This window comes from Diceros bicornis, chromosome 1 (assembly GCF_020826845.1).
Source record: "Diceros bicornis minor isolate mBicDic1 chromosome 1, mDicBic1.mat.cur, whole genome shotgun sequence".
In the NCBI taxonomy this organism is placed as follows: domain Eukaryota; kingdom Metazoa; phylum Chordata; class Mammalia; order Perissodactyla; family Rhinocerotidae; genus Diceros; species Diceros bicornis.
Window position 1 is genome coordinate 5,433,781 of NC_080740.1, and position 19,777 is coordinate 5,453,557.

The 19,777-nt window shown below is 41.7% G+C and overlaps 1 protein-coding gene across 1 annotated transcript in view; it reads left to right on the plus strand.

Moving 5' to 3' along the window:
• Positions 1-19,777, plus strand: part of SV2C (synaptic vesicle glycoprotein 2C) — a 200,593-nt gene that overhangs the window by 38,709 nt on the left and 142,107 nt on the right. The window contains exon 2 of the mRNA XM_058565464.1: positions 10,161-10,839. Coding sequence (XP_058421447.1) covers positions 10,260-10,839 — 580 coding nt within the window. The 5' untranslated portion in view covers positions 10,161-10,259. The remainder of the gene's footprint in view (positions 1-10,160; positions 10,840-19,777) is intronic.

Here is a 19,777-nt window from a genome sequence, read left to right on the forward strand (position 1 = left end):
ATCAAGATGTTGTGGGGCCGTGCTTCTCCAGAGGGAGGAACCCTTCCGTACCTCTTCCAGCTTCTGGAGGCTCCAGGCATTCCTTGGCTTGTGGCTGCATAACTCTGGTCTCTGCCCCCATGTTCACGTGGCCTTCTCCTCTGTGTCTTCTTTCCTGTCTCTTATGAGGACATTTGCCATTGGATTTAGGGCCCACCCAGATAATCCAGGATGGTCTCATCTCAAGATTCTTAACTTAATCACACCTTTTTCCAAAAAAGGTCACATTCACAGGTTCTGGTGGTTAGGACGTGAATATATCTTTCTCGGGGGCACCATTAAACCCTGCAAACCTCAGTACAAAATGGGCAAAGGACAAAAGATTTTGCAAGGAAAGAGATGTTAAATTTGACTAGTAATCAAATGCAACTTAAAATGATAAAACACTACTTTTCTCTAATTTGGCAGAAATCGCAACTGCTAATTTCTAGTATAGGTCAGACCACAAGGAGATAGGGGCTCTCCTGCCTGCTTCTGGAAATTATGAACTGCCACAATCTTTCTGAAGGACAATGTGATATTATATATAAAAATCATCAAAAGTAGGTCCTCCCTTTGACCTCAGGAATTCTCAATAAGATCTACCGAAGGGTATGCATCACCACATTATTAATAATATTAAAATAGTGTAAACAACCTAAATGCCCAATGATAGGAGACAGGTTAAGTGAATTATGGTATACCATAACTAGAAGTGGTAGAGGATATCTAAAAGCATAAGGAATTTTTCAATATAAAATGTATGATTTAAGCAGGTTATAAAGGTGCCAACCGGAGTGAAGATGGTGGATTGAGCACATGGTAAATCCCCCGTCCCCGACCCCATATACCCTATTCCACATACATCGATGATATATCAAAATATTATTTTGGTAGTAAGTAGCTCACCTCAAAACAAAGAAAAAGAAATCCTCAGGTTCCAGAAATGGAAGAAAAGACACAGCAGTGTGTGGGAGTTGACGCTGTGCCTTCCAAGTTGTGAGCAGGACATGGGCAGCAGGCAACAGGGGGCCAGGAACACACTGTCCATCCCCGCCTGGGGGAAAGGGCAGTCCACAACTGTCCACCGTGGATAGGGCTGGGATGCCACCCACCTGAGACGGAAACCCTGAGCCTACCCAGTGTCTCCACACAGGGTAGAAATCAGAACAGAGCCACTGAGAGAAAAACTAGTTCATGCCTTTGTGAAACTTATGGGGCTTTAGCAGGGGCAAACCCCAAACCCCAGAGGGGAAAAACTCCTACAGGGACGCTCAACAACTCCAGGTCCAAGCAGAGAGGATTCCTAGAGAACAGTGGTTCTGAATTTTTTGGTTTGGTCTCAGGACCCAATTTTCACTCTTAAAAATTATTAGGGACAAAAGAGCTGTCCTTTTTTTGGGTTATATCTATTGTTATTTATCATATTAGAAATAAAAATTGAGAAACTTTTAAAACACAAGAACCTACAAGTATACATTCTGTGAACCATCAGAGCAGTGATGTCACCACACATCATGTAGCCTCTGGACAATGCCGCTATACACTCATGAAAAAATGAGAATGAAAAAGTCATATAACATCTTTCGATTGCTGTAAAAATTGTTTTGACCTCATAGATTCCTTGAATGGTCTTGGGGTTTTCCAGGGGATCCCCAGACCACACTTTGAGAACCACTGCTGTAGAAGAATGCTCGTAGTCAAGAATTGCTAAACATGTAATGAAGTCCTGTAGTTTTGGAGATGGTCCACCAACCCAGTGAATGGGAAAATTCCCACCAAAAGAGTTAGAGAAAATTGAGTAATCTGAGAAGGACTTCAGATTCAGCTGTGCAGTATGATCTGAATTAATCACATGCTCGAGCATCTGCATAGCCTAAAGATTGGAAGCATAATTGCTAATTGTTAAGAGTAGGGGGTCTCTGGGTGGTAGAAATACATACGGTTTTCCTTTTATTCTTGTGACTTTCTGAATTTTCCACTTCTTTCTTGAGCATGTTTTAGTTTTGTAATCAGAAAGAATATTGCTGTACTAAATTGAATTCAGATACTTCTTCAAGAGAATATTGCTCACTTTGACTCACTTGAGAATATTCCTCCTATCAAGAGGTCGAGGACCTTCTGAAAAGTTCTTATATGTAAATAGGTTAGTTATTTGGATAACGCCTTTGAATTTCACTAATCTGGAATTTCTAGAGATTTAGACAATTGCTGAGGCCAAGTTGACCCTGGTTTAAGAGATCTGTTCTGCTTAAAGCAAATTAATTGTGTCAAATTGCATAAAAAGAGTGTTAACATACTTAAAATCAAAATTTCCAGGCTCTTTGAATGACTTATTACTTAAAAATATGCAGATATGCTAAATACACTTTATTTTTGTAGCAAGTCTGTTTAAAAATCACAAGAGATTACATTTTGAAAACATAATTTCAATTTTTGATAGATTTGAAATAAATACTGAATTTCGTTTTAGAAATATTATTTTAATGTAGACTTTCTGCCTTTCATCCTGCTTCCCTCAATTAATTCTAATTAGTGAGTTTTATGGTATTTTACAATAGAGACATTAGAATTTTAAAGGATCTTTGCTTTTATCTTCATACAGTATTCTCATGTTGAGGGTGGGGACGTTGTATCATTAGGAAAGGTTGGGTAACATTTAAACAAGGTTCTTTAGAACAAGCTTTGCACTGTGACTCTCCTAGAGAAGGACATACGAAGTATGAGATGGAAACTGCCCAAATTTATTTGACCATAGAACTTTTTCCTCTCAGAGCACCTAGTAGGACCACGTATTGTGGATTGCACTTTGGTGAAATGCTGATCCAGACAACTCCCTCATGAGGAAGGGGGATCAGAGAGTTGGCCCCTCATGGTGCTTGTGTCCTCATTTAATAGTATTGCTCTATAGTGTTTTATTTTACTAGGTTCCTGGTTTCAGGAAGCTTACACTCCGATAGGGAAGATCATGGCATTCATGGATAACCAGTCACGTTCATGGATAACCAATAGCATTCATGGATAACCAGTCACATTCATGGATAACCAGTCACATTCATGGTCAACCAACTGCATTCATGGATAACCAGTTGCATTCATGGATAACCAGTTGCATTCATGGATAACTACAAGGGAAGACATGATTCAGTGTCAGGAGGAAACCAACTATGCTTCACTGGGAACGTGATTAGGTTAAAGCAGTAATGAAAAGAAATCATTTCATGAAAGCAGTGGCTGTTGAACTGCCCCTTGAAGAATGGGAATTTACACATAAGTTTAGAGGTTTGGAGGGCAAGAGGCATCCTTAAATGATAAAAGTCTGCTGTCAAAGATTTGGACAGGCTGGGATGATGGGTCAGTATCTATTTTTTCTTCTCAAAATGTGCCCTCCTCTCTCCCAAAAGCTTCTTTTTAGAATGCTGTCTCACTGCAGGTATGGAGTTTTGCATTTAATGCTGGTCACCTTCAAATATTGCCGCTATTCACAAGATTAGGCTATATAAAGTAGCAATGTGGATGTTTTTATGAAGCACTTAGAGCTCTTACAAGGCCATGTCCATCTTCTTATCTTTCTGCTCTCTCCAGAGCCTGTCTACAGCCCATCAAAGTCCAGAGCTCAGCATGTTGATCTTTTCTGTGGACAGTTAATATAAGGGCCAGAGGTTTCAAATCTGTGCTGAATAAGCCTTTCAACGAACACTTCTTGCCAGAATAAGCATATTCATAATCTAGATGGTGTACTGCACCAAATCTCTTGGACTCTTTTAATAATCATACAAAACCAGAGCATTTTATTGAATGTAAATTATACATCAATAAAATTGATTTTAAGCTTTTTAAAAAATCACCATTTTCAGACATATATGAAACAGCCTTAATAAAAAGATGTCTAGTTGTTTATAATCAGCCCTCCTTGCAATGTGGGTGGTGAAGAGTAAATATTGTGTTTCTTTCGGACATTAATCATACGTTAAAATGTGTATTAGTTTGGAATAATGCATTACAGTATCCCTCAAAATATTTCTGGACTTTTTGCAAGTTTTAGATGTTCACTTCCTTGCCTTTTTATCTTAATGCAGCCCTATTTTGTGACATTACTACAATGTCATCACATATGGTCAGTCTTATGTTATAGCCCTAAGAGATGGAAAGTGATCTGGCTTTCCTTCAGCCAGCTCGTGTGCTCTGTTCAAGTCTTGATCAGAATCATACAGCACTGAGTTAAGGCGAAACATTACTCCCCACTTCTCGGGTTTCCACTCAGGTACAGGAATTTCCGCTGCTCCCCAGGGAGACAAAAATGGGTAAAACACGTATAGCTTCTCCCCCCCGACACACACACATACCCCCACTCCTCCCCAGGAGAGAAGGAGCGGTTTCTCTGGTGAATTGGGGGGAAGACCTTGGGCTGCTGGCCTCAGCCCAGGGGGAGATGCTCTCTGCAGGTCTGCGGAGTTGGGAAGCTCTCTCAACGGCCAACACACACAAGGAGTCCTGCGTGGTCCAGCGTGCCTGCACTGGGAAGAAGGTGTGGCGTCAGTGATGAAGTGTGGGCACGATTCTCCATCAGCTGGCAATTGATGGCCATTTGTCTGCTGTGTTGAATGTCTCCATTAGGTCCAAATTTAGGAGGGGAAGAGGGTTGTTCTACAGTGAGCTCCTCTCCCCAATCCCAACACTCCGGTGATCAGCAAGTGCTTTAGAGGATCCCTATGTCCTGGCGAGGGAGGTGGGGGCTGTCTTCTACTGCAGCTTTGTTGTTTCAGATCTCTGTGTCCACCACAGGCTCCCATTTCTACTAACAGGTAGTAGATGTAGTGAGTAAGTGGCTGGGCTCTGGAGAAGGATTATCTAGGCTTGAATCCTTACTGGGCAGGTTTCAGTTTCCCCATCTGTGAAATGGAGATTTTATTGATCTATCTACCTATCTATCTACCTATCTATCTACCTATCTACCTACCTACCTACCTATCTATCTATCTATCTATCTATCTATCTATCTATCTATCTATCTAGAAGATTAGCCCTGAGCTAACGTCTGTTGTCAATCCTCCTCTTTTTGCTGAGGAAGACTGACCCTGGGCTAACATCTGTGCCCATCTTCCTCTACTTTATATGGGATGCTGCCACAGCATGGCTTAACAAGCGGTGCGTCGGTCCGCACCCGGGACCCAAATCTGCGAACTCCGGGGCCACAAAAGCTGAACGCACGAACTTAACCACTATGCTATGGGGCCAGCCCCATGATATGGGGATTTTAAAAGTACCTACCACATGTGACTGTGGTGAGGATTATTTTTAGGCAGTAAGAGATCTGAAGTGCTTAGCACGTGGCTGACATAATAATAGGTGAGCTATTATTATTGCTCTCGTTACTCTGTGAGTGCACAAGGGCTTTAAAGCTGCATAATACAGTTATTAAAACGATGGACTCTCCCAGCCTCCAGAAAATTCTAGAATGTTTTGGGAAGGAGGAGCTATCCAAGATCTTTTGATGATGAGGGGTAAAGCAGAAGGAAGGACTGGAGGTTGGGGCACAGTGTGGGGAAACAGAGGAACATCGGTGTGTGTACATGTGGGTTGTGCATGATGGGAACGTGTAGGATGGTTTTGAAATAGTGTGTGGTGTTTGCTCGTGGATCCATGCTGTTTGGCATGAACCATCAAAGAAAAAAGAAGAAGTAAAACTGTATTTTTCCAGGATAACTCTGATTTATGTGTATAACATTATTTGTACAGAATTATTGACATACACAATGATTTTGCATATCATTAAATATATCAGATTAACTTTGCTGTAAATATTATTCAGTTGTAACAACCACTTCTATAAATATAGTTTCTAATCAGCTGTGGGACCTACCGCTCAGCATGATTAGCAGGGCATATAAACAAGTATTTACTAAATGCAGATTGTAGGAGATATGGTTAACACTCTGCCCAGCGCCTCCTGGATCCCTTTTGTCTCTGAGCTCTCCTCCGCTGGCTCCAGTGTGCCTTTGCCTCCACCAGCACCTGGTACTCTTCAGAGGCCTGCCTTGGGCGACTAGAACTGCTTTGCCTTTGGGTGCAGAGAGCTGGAAGTGCCTAGGCTCCATCCTCGCCCTGGGTGGCCCTGAGCCAGCAGTGGACAGGTGTGGGAGTGTGAGGGCCCAGCACCTTTGCCTCGAGTGGGAATAGCTCTGGGGCATAACGTATGTTCCTGCGTTGTCAGGAGTGGCCTAGGATAGGCTGGAGCTCGCCCCACAGGCCTGCCTGAAATTGCAGTCCTGCCTCGACTATCCCTCCCTCCCCTGCTCCCTCCACCCCCACCAGTCCTTCTTCCATAAATGATTCGCACCTGCCGCCTCATCACAGCGTCTGCCTCTGGGGAACCTGAAGGAAACATATGTCACGTTCTGTCCTGGACACAGTGTAGACACCAACTCATTTAGTCCTCACGGTGCTGTAAAGTAGTTACCATTACCTTTATTTTGTGGAGAAGTGCACCGACTTGAATAAGGGGGAGAAGGGGCAGCATGAACTTCGCCAGAAGTGGTTAGAGTTTCGTGGCTTTGCCTTCTTTCCTGCCCTCCTGCCCACTGACATCTTATTTAACGTGACTTTGTTATCTTTTGAAGTACAGCCACCACCTTAGGGTAGGTTATCTGAACAAACAAGACCATATTTTGAATTATTATCCATATAAAGTGCATCGCTGATGAAAGATATCACAATAATTCCCCTTATTTCGGAAACTACAAGACAATTTAGCAAAGGGGCTATAAAACCATTTTCGTATAGGAAAAACAAGTTACCAGAATGACTAGGAAGAACCTACTGCATTTAATAAGACTTCAGTGAGAGCGCTGGGTGAGGCAGACGGGGAGAAGGGGCAAGCCTTTGGGGTCAGACGCATCTGAGCTTGAGTCCCAGCATCTCCTCTGACAATCTTTGTGATCTTGGGCTAGTTTTTTAATCTCACTAAACCTTAATTTTCTCACCTGTAAAATGGAGACTATAATATCTATTTTGTAGGATTGAAATAAGGATTAAAGAAAAGAATGTATATAAAGTTCTCAGCATAGTGCCTGGCATAGAGTCAGCACTAAATCAAACTGTTTTTCATTAAAATGGTGCGTGACACATATTACGTGGTGTAACACAGTGATTCACCCCAAAACAGAGGTGCACTGTTTGCAGAATTGGTGAAGCGATAAGCAGTTGCTCGTGGACCTCCTCGCAGGCCACGCCTGCTGTATAGGCCGCACCTGGAGAACTGCTGCTTCACTGCAGGTGTGGCCTTCCTACACGGACACCAATCTGCCATCTTCCTGGCGATCTCTGGAGTGAGCCAAGCTTTTAGCATTTTTCCATTTACCAGAGAGAGGAATGGCCGTAGCATACAGCTCTGCCCCCTGGATCATCTGTCCACTAGCTAGGCATCTCGCACATTTGCCAAGATTGCTTAGTAAAGATGGTACAAACTTGTTTTCTTGTTTAACATTTTACTTTGGGATCATTGTAGATTCACATGCACTTGTAAGAAACAACTCAGAGAGATCCCTGTGCCCTTCACCCAGTTTCCCCAATGGCAACGTCTACAAACATCTGATTTTAAACAGAATTTTTGAGTAAATATTCATACTTGCCCTTATACAAAAGCACTAAAAAATCTTCTTTGCTGTAGTCAGACTACAAGACCCAGTGTCTTTCAAGGATCTGAAAATCCACTGGAGCCTCGATTTTGGGCGTGAGGAACCTTGATTCAAAGGAGAACTTATGTACACAGGTTCCTTGTTTTGCCCAGAAATAAAACTGAGACTTTTACAGGAAGCATTATTTCAAAACTGAAATGTTTAATTGTAAGATTCTTTTCTATTTTTTCCTTGCTCACGTGATTAGATTACTTAGGGAGTTAGAATTACCCACTTTCCAGTCCTAAGCATGATGTTTCTCTCGTAGAGGCGGCTCCCACACAAGGGCCTTTTTGGGGCTGAGAGCCTCTTAGAGCATGTGGTAAGAATAGTCGTGTTTGGGAACACAAGCAGGAAAGCCAAATGCAGTCAATTTTTATTTACTATTTATTGGAACAGGCTCTTGTGGAAGCTTCCATTACCCGCACAGGACGGTGCCTCGCGGCGGCTCGGGCTCTGCTTTCACACCCCGTCTCTGGGTCTCACGGACGGGGTTTACGGAAGCAGCTGGTGTGCCGTGTCTGTTATGATCTCCAATTTATGGATAGTAGAGCAGTTGGCTTTATTTATTGTGTGAAATGTTTTAATTTTGCTTTTAATTTTTGAAGTAGCAAACGTCTCTCCATCTCCAACACTGTTTGTGGTCGTCTGCCTTCCCGTTCACTTCTCTTTTTTCCACCTTCCTCTTGAGTTTCTGAGCACACCATCCTCAGCCCGCTTCTCACTGCTTTCCCACCTTTTCTTACTCTCCTCACGGATCCTCCCATCTCTCCCTTCCCTGCGTCTCAGCTCTCTAAAAAGAAAAAAAGGGAGAACAAACAGAGAAATCCTTTATTAAGACATTTGGCAAAAAGCCTTGTATCCCTACGTTTTTTAAACTTCCTTTTGTTGTCTTCCAAACCCAGGCCTGTGCAGAGCTCTGCCTCTGTTTTGCCTGCTGGGCATTTGTAGGTATTCAGTGGTAATGACACACAGTCCGTTTATAAACAAACATCTTTTTTTCTTTATTGCTGGGTTTGTTTGTGATGTGTGAACAAGCAGTTTAAATATATGTCTGTAATAGCCACTTACCAAGTATTTTACACTGGGTACAAAAGGAAAAAGTAGAAATGACTGTTATATAAATCAGTGTTTGGAATGCTGCCGTGGTATAGGGCTTTGGGAGTTAATGATGGGGGGAAATGACTTTCTCCCCTTTATATCATCTATCTAGAAGGGTCGGCCTAACACTGGCTCACTTGGGCCACCAGAGGAGATGCTCAATAGACAAGTGAAAGATCAGCTACCATCAGGTCAGCCCAAACGTAATGAACCAAGACATAGGGGCCATCAGTGAGAAAGAGACCACGTGATGGGTTATGGGAGACTGCCGACTCTGGTATCCCGGACAGCAGTGAACTGGAGTAGGACAGGGGTGTGTGTGTGTGTTTGTGTGTGTCCAGAGATGAAGAAGGTAGAGACAAGGTCTGGGGCACTTATAGGGTGGGGTTGTGGTCGCATGTGGCTTACCTGTCCCTGCTGGCCTGGGGGTGGTTTCTGGAAGGGCAGACCCCCACTAGACAAGCCAAATGTTCTAGTTCAATGGTTATCAAAGGCATCTGTGCAGTCATTTGACGAACTTTGCCAATTTCCTACAGATGCGACTGCTGTGTTAGGGGAGGTACTCATTGTCAGTTTTGGGTGCATATGAGTCTCTTACCATTTATTGGAAGGAGATACAGTGAAAGTAGAGGGGAAATGCATTTTATAAATATGTATGATTTGCTAGCATTGTATATAGGGCTGCTTGCCTGCTGTTTTGGTTTTTTCAACATAAGGAAATAAGGTCAGACAGGATTCTTCTTGTGTTCTGGTTTTGCCTTTGCAGTGTGTATGTGCCTGTGAGCAATATTATTTTTCTCAGTCAGAGTATACCTTTATAGCACTTTCAATATGTGTTGGATTACTTTTAAATTTTTTTTTGTGTGTGAGGAAGATCAGCCCTGAGCTAACATCCGTGCCCATCTTCCTCTACTTTATATGGGACCCCGCCACAGCAGGCTTGACAAGTGGTGCGTCGGTGCGTGCCCAGGATCAGAACCTGTGAACTCTGGCCCGTCAAAGTGGAGCGCGTGCACTTAACCGCTTGCACTGCTGGGCCGGCCCCTGGATGTACTTTTAATGGTGCCAGATGCCCTGTTGTATTCTCGGGGGAATGCCTGTGCATTCTATGCAAAGTTACCTGGGGGGCGGAGTTCCTTAAAAACAAACAATAATAACAACAGTAAAAACCCTAAATACTCAAGTGCTGATGACCCTTGAGCAGAGAACCAGCCTCTGGTGTGCCTGTGTACCGTGAGATCAAAGACAGGAAAAGCTAAGTCTGTGTCTTAGTCTGAGGGGCAGTGAAAAGAGACCAAGAAATAGATGGTGAAAAAGGCAGAGAAAAGAAGAATAATCTCTCTGGTGGTTTTTCTTCTCTTGTAGTTCCATTTTGAACCCAAAGTGGATGATGCTGTCAGGGCTGAACCACTGACCAGAGTCTGAAAAACTCCCATCTTCTCGTTGGCCATCAATTGAGATAAGATGGAAGACTCTTACAAGGACAGGACTTCACTGATGAAGGGTGCCAAGGACATTGCCAGAGAGGTGAAGAAGCAAACAGTAAAGAAGGTGAATCAAGCAGTGGACCGGGCCCAGGATGAATATACCCAGAGGTCCTACAGTAGGTTCCAAGACGAAGAAGAGGACGATGACTATTACCCGCCCGGAGAAACCTATGATGGGGAGGCCAATGATGATGAAGGCTCCAGTGAAGCTACTGAGGGTCATGATGAAGATGATGAGATCTACGAAGGGGAGTATCAGGGAATCCCCAGTATGAGCCAAGAGAAAGACAGCATCGTGTCGGTGAGGCAGCCCAAGGGCGATGAGTACAAGGACCGCCGGGAGCTGGAGTCAGAGAGGAGGGCTGACGAGGAAGAACTAGCCCAGCAGTATGAGCTGATAATCCAGGAGTGTGGTCACGGCCGTTTTCAGTGGGCCCTTTTCTTCGTCCTGGGCATGGCCCTTATGGCGGATGGCGTGGAGGTGTTTGTCGTTGGCTTCGTGTTGCCCAGTGCTGAGACAGACCTATGCATACCAAATTCAGGATCCGGCTGGCTAGGTGAGTGCCTCATGTCAGTGAGACAAATTCTGAAACTGGTTTATTTGTTGAGCAGTTAACAAATGGAATAAATACTTTTCATCTAGAATGCTGCATTTTTTTCCAACACTTTATTATAAAAATTTTAAACATACAAAAGAATAAAAACTATTGTACAGTGATGCCCATATATATCCACCACCTAGATTATATAGTTAACATTTACAGTATTTTCTTTATTGCTTGTCCATCTATCTTTCTATCCATCCATCAATCCAACTTATATTTTTGTGCATTTCAAAGTAAGTTACAGCAATATATTTTAACTTATACTATTATAAATGTTGCGTTGGTTTCTCCTTTATTAACTTCCAAAGATATACCCTTGGAAGTTAATAATGCTTTATATGAAACTTATTTGACACCTGTCTAAATACAGAGGTTAATTCTACAAAACCTTGACAAATGTGATTTCAAATTCCAAATTTCAAATTTTATGTATAATACTATGGTTTAAATACTTTGCAGAACCTGCTAATTTTTATTTTTACTATAATCTGTGTGTATGTTTGCTTGTTGATTTTTTCAGTTAGCCTTCTTCATAGAATTTTCTCTAGATGACTTGTTCTGTCCTTTTCAAAGTTTGCACCTTTGTGCCTAAACTGGAAAAACTTAATTTCCTCATCTGATTTAAAAATCTATTTCAAATCATATTAATATTTAAATTATATGCGTTAAAAATAATGTGACCTCTCTACAAAATATCTAGATAGCAGGTTTGATTTTTGTCTTAAAGTTACCGTGCACTCAATGCTCATATTGCTACAAAGCTGTAGTTAACACTCCCACTTATTTCCCTTGTGGGAGGGAAGATAAAAAGGCCAAGAAACACGTGCACAGCGGGATATCCCCGACGACGTAAGAGTCCACTGCAGACACTCGGTACACGAAGTCACGAGGACTTTAAACCCCTTTTGCTAAGCATGCCTCAGAGAACGTGTTTATGAGCATATTCAATCTTTATGTGTTTCAGAGTCTGTGAAAGAGAGTAAGAATACTTAGTATCTTTATTTCCAAGGGACTTTTTAAAACTAAAGCTTGAGAAACAAAAATATACAGCTCTTTATGGAAACCTGGTAACTTTATTAAGTGATGTTATAATCATGGATGCTGAGAAATTTTTTGTCTGAAAAAAAATTAAATACCAGTTCCTAACCTGCCCTGTGACAAGAGAGAGAATCATGAATGAGAAAAGGGTTTGCATCTTATTCCTTTAACACATGTGTCTTTTACATGATCCTCTCCTAGCATTTGTTTCTTTAATCACTTTACTGAAAGAGACAGAGCCACGAAAGCAGACTCTGAGGGGCGAAGGGGTGGGAGGGGGCATATTTTTGCTGGTAGAATCATTTGTGTGTTCAACCATCAAAATGCAGAACATGGTTCCAAGGAGTGTCCTCATTTGTCAAATTCCATTCTTTTCAGCGTATCTGTTTTGTATCTAGCACTGTATTTTGTTTTTTTCCTCTAGTGAACAAGTATTCCCATCGTAAGCTTGGGCAAAGATTTTGCTAAGGAGTATATCAGCAGAATACTTCAAGAAGATAGATCCTTAGAAATACATCCACACAAATGTTTAATAACTGCAGGCTTACATTTAGAATAAAAACCTTTTCATTTTATGATCCTAGTTTTTGTATTGGAAACACTTCAGAAAAATCTAAGCTAAGCTTCTCCTTGTGCCTGTATCTTCTTGGTACGGAATAGAAGCACAGGGTCGCATGTGGTTCTCTTGTATCAGTCTGTCCCATGAACCTGGAAACCCTCATGTTGTTATGTACCCCAGGTGGCATTCAGAAGTGTAGATAATGCTGTGGAACAATTGGAGCCCAGACATTTTCATCTGTCCATAAATGTTGCCTGCTTTAGTGAATTAAAAATGTGTCCCCAGGAGTGCCTAGTTTCACTCAATGTTGTGAGTCCCCAGCAGAGGCATTTTAATGGTTTTATAACTGTGCCTTCCAGACTTGCATTTCAATTATTTTGCCATTGTAATTTCACTTATAATTGCATTCTAACACAGTCTTTTTTAGACAAGCATTTAAATTGTTTTGCCATATTCATTTCATCGAATAATAGCTTTGTAATATAATTACCACACTAAGTCACAGCAATGAGATCAAAATGAAAGAAAGATGCGTGACCCATGTTTGCTGGCTTTTGGGGATATAGATTTGCAAAATAATTTCCCATTTGCTACTGAGCAGTGTGTCACTTTCTCAAGGAAGACCAGAAACAAAAAATATGAACCAGTTTATGTTTTAATTATTTGGGAGATAGAGCCTCTCTTTGTGTTTGGTAGATTGACTTAAAGGAGTCTAAGGGCACACCATGTGTGCAGGTGTCTGTATAACATTGCTAATTGGGCGGGAAGAAGTTAGGGTAAATAATGATCTAATGACCTGCTCTTTGGGGGCATTAAGCACAGTCACTCTAAGGTAATCCATTCTCTATTGCCAAAGTCTATTTATCGAGCACTTACTATGTACAGAGCACAGTGTTACCGCAGGGGATAATAGGACAAAAAGAGACAAGGTTTCTGTATCCAAGGAAGTTATAGTCTAGTGTGGAGGATTCACAGATATCTGCAGATTGCCAGGACAAGGAAGCGTGTATCAATAGCCATAAGAGAAGTGTACATAGAGACTTCAGGCTGGGAGACCATGTAAGCGGCAAGGACCTGACTGAGGCCATGGAGAGAAGGCATGGATTTGAGAGCTGTTCCAGGAGTCGAGTCAACAAGGATTTGGTCACCAATTAGTTTGGAAGGGGGAGGAAGGGAGTGGTTGATGAAAGGAAGGCAATTCATCAAATTAAGTAATGCAGAGTGTAGGTTTTAGCATGAGGGAGAAAGATGAAAGGTTTAGTTTTAGACTTCTCATTTTGAGACCCTTGGGGGTGTCCAAAGAGGAGTGCCCAGTGGGCTATGGCTCCATTTGGGAGCCATCTCATTTAAGAAGAAACTGCCCATGACCTTAACCAGGGAAAGGGCGGTTTCCTGCTGAACACTATTTATGGGGCTGGTGGTGAGGAACTGAGAAAGAGAAGCTAGAAGGAGGAGCAGGCAGGAGAGAGGGGAGGTCTGGAAGTTGCTGGAAGAAGGAAGTGGTACGTAACTGTTAGGCTTGCAGTAAAGGCTGAAACGGGATTCTCAGGTCTGGCATTTAAGAAGTTATTGGTGCTGCAAATGGCTCTTAAGAAGAACACAAGGAGCAAGGAGAGGTGAGTCAAGGATTCTGTAGCTAAATAACAACAAAAAATTTAAACATCTTGTCTGGAATATCAGTGACTTCAGCTGCCACTCTGGAGTTACAATAGGTTCTGTGTTTGATAAAGCAGAATTTATAGAGTGGCCGTTATGTGTGGGGCGTGGCCCAAGGCCCTGTAAGGGAGATTGAGATGAGTAAGGATTGGTTCCTGTTATCAGGGGAAATCATGGTATTTTCCAGCTGTTGGTGCCTTAGTACTTTAGGCAAACCTTGTCATCTTAAAATGAGGGTAGGAGACCTGGAGACTGTGGGTGACTTGCCTCCTCCATGGCTGGGTATTGGCTGAGGCAGACTGTAGAACACATATCCCAACTCTCCCAACTCTTAATCCCATGTTCCTTCCCATTTCCATTTAAAGTCCTCTTCACTGGGTTTACTCCTGGGAGAATACAAGACTCTTAGTTATTTGTGAAAATATACCATGCTAGTATCTCAAGCAGTGACCTCGAAATTCACCTTTTGTTTGTGGACTCCAGCATTATAATCACCTCTTGAACTTACACATTTTTCTCCCTTTTCCAAAACCTAATCGAAGATATCACCTGTTTTTTGTATTTATAGGCAGTATATAATGGCAACAGTCACAAAATGAGAAATTTGATTGCCTCTGAGATTTAACCTATAAAATCAGCCGTTTTGCAAAGTCATCTTAAAAGGGCAGAGCAGCAAAAGTTAAAATAAAGAGAGAGAATGTGAGCCCCATGGGCTCAGGGGTTTTGTCTGTGTTGTTCACTACTGTGTCCCCCCTGCCCAGATCAGTGCCTGGTACGTAATAGAATCTCAACAAATATTGGTTGAATGAATGAATGACAGCCTCTGAGATCATTAATACTTTGAGACCTCATTGAAGATATAGATGGGATTTTATTTAAAGTAAGAATGTGTTATTTCAAATGGGAATTCATCAGTAGTGGAGGAACACAGAATGGAAAGCTATAGATGCAGATGTTGGCAGTACCCTTCTAAATGGTTCTCAGGGTTGGGGTTCCCTGAACTGAGGGTTTAACCTATGTGGTTTTGAAGCCACATGTATCCCTATTGTAAGGAAGGGGGCATTAGGCCTGGAGTCCATGAAGACATGAATCCGTAGCAAAGACCTCTCGTTCTAGTGCTTCAAAGCAACTAGCAGATTTCAAATTCAGCTTTCTCTAGAGTTTGCCCATCAAGAATGTGCTTGCCAAAGGATGCCAGTCTTCTTGGCAATTCTGTTTTTCATTTTAATTAACCAGTTGGCATTCCGGTTTTTTCTGTCTTGGTGAGGCTGGCTATTAGGAGTCTCCTTCTCAGATGGATCTGTCCTGAGTGTGCTGACATGTCCGGTTTCTGAATGTGTAGGACCAAGGTCCAGACCAGGACTGGGCCAAAGTGGCTAGCACCCTCAGAGGCCTACCTGGGTGGTCACCTGGGATTCCCAAAGAAATATCCCATCTGCAGTACATACTGGTTTTCCTTTAAAACATCTACAATATTGGCTAGAGTGATTGGCATATTGGGCAAAAACAGAGGTAGACCAAGAACATCAAAGCTTTAGGAAGAGTTTATTTGTAGATATGAATGGAATTTTACTTGACATTTTTTTTTCAATTTTAGAAACTCCTGAAAGTTTTAAAAAATATTTCTAAATAATTCTAAAATAAATATATATTTTTGTGAGTTTAGGACACATTTTTGGCTAGAAATGGAGCCATATCTTCTATTGACAACTATAATGTTCATTCAACAAAGATTTATTGAGCACCTATTATATGGCAAGCACTGTTTTAGACCTTCAAGATATAATAGTGAGTAAAATGAAAAACAGTCTCTGGTAGACCTTAAGCATGTCTTTTAACCTCTCTTTCTATAGTTTTTACCTGGATGGTGGAATTCCTTGGAACATGCAGAATTCTCTCTCTCTCTCTTTTTCACTTTGTTGCCACATATAGAAAGAGTGGTTTCCTTAAAGGCTGAGCTGGATGGATCTGGCCTGAACCATCGTACCTAATTTCTTTTTCTGCATCCCTCCATATGCTCCCTATGCCTTTAGGTATTAACACAAGAAATACTCTGTGGGGATGTCTGGCTGCTTTATCTCTAGCTGTCTGTATTTTTTTAAAACCCAGCTTCAAGTTTCTGAGATCTCCTTTTTTAGTCCCCTTGACTGTCGTTTGCCACTAGACTGCAGACAGAGTGCAGCGACTGGCTCGCTGAGCATCGAACCCGTCTTTGTTTGGGCGGCATCTGCCCTGCCCAGGGCTGCCAGGGAGACCAGCGTAGCCAAGCTGATAACAAAGAGTGATGCAATTTACCTTTTAGCTTTATTCCAAGATTTTGATCATTTGGCATCTGAGTGTGCTTTAAATTTTAAGACCCAGAGCTTTGTACCATAAAAGTCTAGGCTGAAGTTTCAGGACCAGCAGCTCTGTACCCTGCCCATCCCTTCGTCACCGACGGCTGCCTCGGGATCTTGGAGGGAGGTTTGATCTCCGTTTCGTGTGCTCTCTCGGGTTCTGTTTAGCTTCTCAGCTGTCACAGTGGTCCTAATTGGAATTACAAAGTTCTTGGCTCCTAGAGAACATCCCGTCCACCAACACTAGCAGAATCTTATTTGGATTCATTATTGCCAAATTGGAAAAGGAGGCTCAATAATTCATCACCATTATATTCCTGAGTCCTGTTTCCTCTGGGCTTTCACATTCTCCTGAGAGAAGCAAAGTTTCTGACATCCGAATGGAGTTGGGCCAGTAGTTTGAAAAGATTTTTCCATCCAGAGAGTCAGCAATCCATTTTCACAGGACAGAAGGGAGCAGAAACCCCGTGCCGCATTCCTCAATCTTGCCAATAAGCAGTGTCCTGAGACTGGGTGTGATAGTAAAAGCCCTTCTGTCACCTGGGGGTCACTGGGGGTCTTCCCACAATACAGCTTTGAACCTGAGGCTGATTCTTACATCCCGAATCCCCATATCCCTACATCCTAGGGAACTCCTGGATGAGGATTCTGCTTCACTGGGAGTACTGGCCTACACATCCTGATTCAGTCTGGACTCTCCCTGAAGTCACTGGAGAACTTGCTGATGTGTTGTCAGTTTGGATAATTTGTTAATTGTGGACTTTGGTTTAAATAAGGCAATCTGGATTGTTAATCATCTAACAGCTGCATCGAGCCACATACAAACAATACAGACGTGTAGGTTTGAATTCCAAACATCAAGACACAGTTGCACCCTTTTGTAGGAAATCCAACTTCTCAATATTCCCACATACACAAGCTTTATAGGACCTCAGCTGCCTGCAGAAGGCTTCAGAGACTAGGAAACTGATTGATTACAGTCATCTTGAGGAATTAGTCTGATAAATTACTGCAGTTAAATATTCCCAACCCATGTATTTGCAGCCTGACATTTTTACCTTACCCTCTTAGAAATTTCTTACTGGCCTTCTAAAGAAAGAGTAAAAAGAGATCCTTGAGTATAGTTCTTACCTCCAATTTCAAAACTGAGGTCTCTAGTCAAATACAAAGTGATGAGGAAGCAATGATTTCTTCCCATTAAAATTTTTTAATGTAAGGAATTTGCTTAAAAATAAAATGTAATGACCTGTAAATTATTTTCACATCTCTCTGTTAAAAATGGTTAAGATGATGAATTTTATGTTATGTGTATTTTCTCACAATAAAAAAAATGCAGTCTTCCTGTGCATATTAGGAATGGGCAAATATTTCTAAATATTGGAAGATTGCTTATTTCTGCCATTAAATTTTTTTTTCCACTCTCAAGGCAGAGCCTGGAAACAGAGAAGCTGACAGCTGAGAAACTGCTGAATCCTAATGGAAGCACTTTCCATAGCCAACTTACATTGTGAGACTGCCATGTACAGTTGTGCAGGTTGTGATCTGCCCAAAGGCACCTGGCTGGTGGTGAGGGGGTGCTGGAATCCAGCCCTCTTTCTACTCACCACGCCATTCCCCCTGGCTTGGGGCTATTTCCACCTGCCTGGAGGAAGGGGTGATTTTTGCTAACTCTTCCGCTTCGAGGAGATTCCTTTTTGTCATTCACCCTCCCAGATGAGCACCTTTTCCCAGTGAACATAGAGGTGCCTTCTGTGCCAGGAGGCTCTGTGACTTGGGGCTCAACATCAGGGAGTGGGGTACCTGAGGAGATTCAAAAGGAAGAGGGAGATGAGAAACCCTGGTCTTACCCTTCCCAGGAACTTATGGCAGATTCAGAATCTTCATAAGAGGGAGAAGATCAAAGAGAAAACGTAACTAACGTGCAAATATAACTCAGGAAATGCTCACATAAGCAGTTACAGTTGTTGTTTATTAAGTACAGTCAGATTAGTAAGAGGTTTGTTTTAGCACATCATGTATCTAGCTAGCTTAAAATATTTGGGAAATTTTGAGAAATGAAGGACTTTCATGTTTGTAAATGCACTGAATTTTATTTTATTTTTATTTATCTATTTTTAAATTTATTTTTTATTGAGGTCATGTGGGTTTATAACATTATATAAAATTCAGGTGTACATCATTATATTTCGACTTCTGTGTAGACTACATTGTGTTCACCACCAGAAGTCTAGTTTCCATCCATCGCTGTACACATGTGCCCTTTTATCCCTTTCACTCTCCCCTCAGCCCCCTTCTCCTCTGGTAACCACCAATCTATTCTCTGTGTCTGTGTGTTTGCTTGTTGTTTTTTTTTTTATCTTCCACATAGGAGTGAAATCACACAGTATTTGGCTTTCTCCATCTGACTTATTTTGCTTAGCATAATACCCTCGAGGTCCATCCATGTTGTTGCAAATGGCAAGATTTCATCTTTTTAATGGATGAGTAGTATTCCATTATATATATACCACATCTTCTTTTTCCATTCATCCATTGATGGACACTTAGGTTGTTTCTAAGTCTTGGCTATTGTGAATAATGCTGCAGTTAACATAGGAGTACATACATTTTTTTAAATTGGTGTTTTTGTGTTCTTTGGATAAATATCCAGAAGTGGAATTGCTGGATCATATGGTGGTTCTATTCTTAATTTTTTGAGGAACCTCCATACTGTTTTCCATAGTGGCTGCACCAGTTTACATTCCCACCAGCAGCGTATGAGGGTTTTTCTTTTCTCCAACACTTGTTATTGCTTGTCTTTTTAATAACAGCCATTCTGATGGGTGTGAGATGGTATCTCATTGTGGTTTTGATTTGCATTTCCCTAATAATTAGTGGTGTTGAACATCTTTTCATGTGCCTGTTGGCCATCTGTATATCTTCTTTGGAAACATGTCTGTTCCCATCCTCCACCCATTTTTCAATCATGTTTTTTTGTTGTTTTTGTTGAGTTGTATGAGTTCTTTATATATTTTGGATATTAACCTCTTATCAGATATATGATTTGCAGATATCTTTTCCCAAGAGATTTGCCAAAGCAATCCTGAGGAAACAAAGCTGGAGGCATCTCAATCCCTGATTTCAAAGTATACTACAAAGCTGTAGTAATCAAAACAGCATGATACTGGCAGAAAAACAGACACGCAGATCAGTGGAACAGAATTGAGAGCCCGGAAGTAAACCCACACATCTAGGGACAGTTAATTTTCAACAAAGGAGCCAAGAACGTACAATGGAGAAAGGAAAGTCTCTTCAATAAACG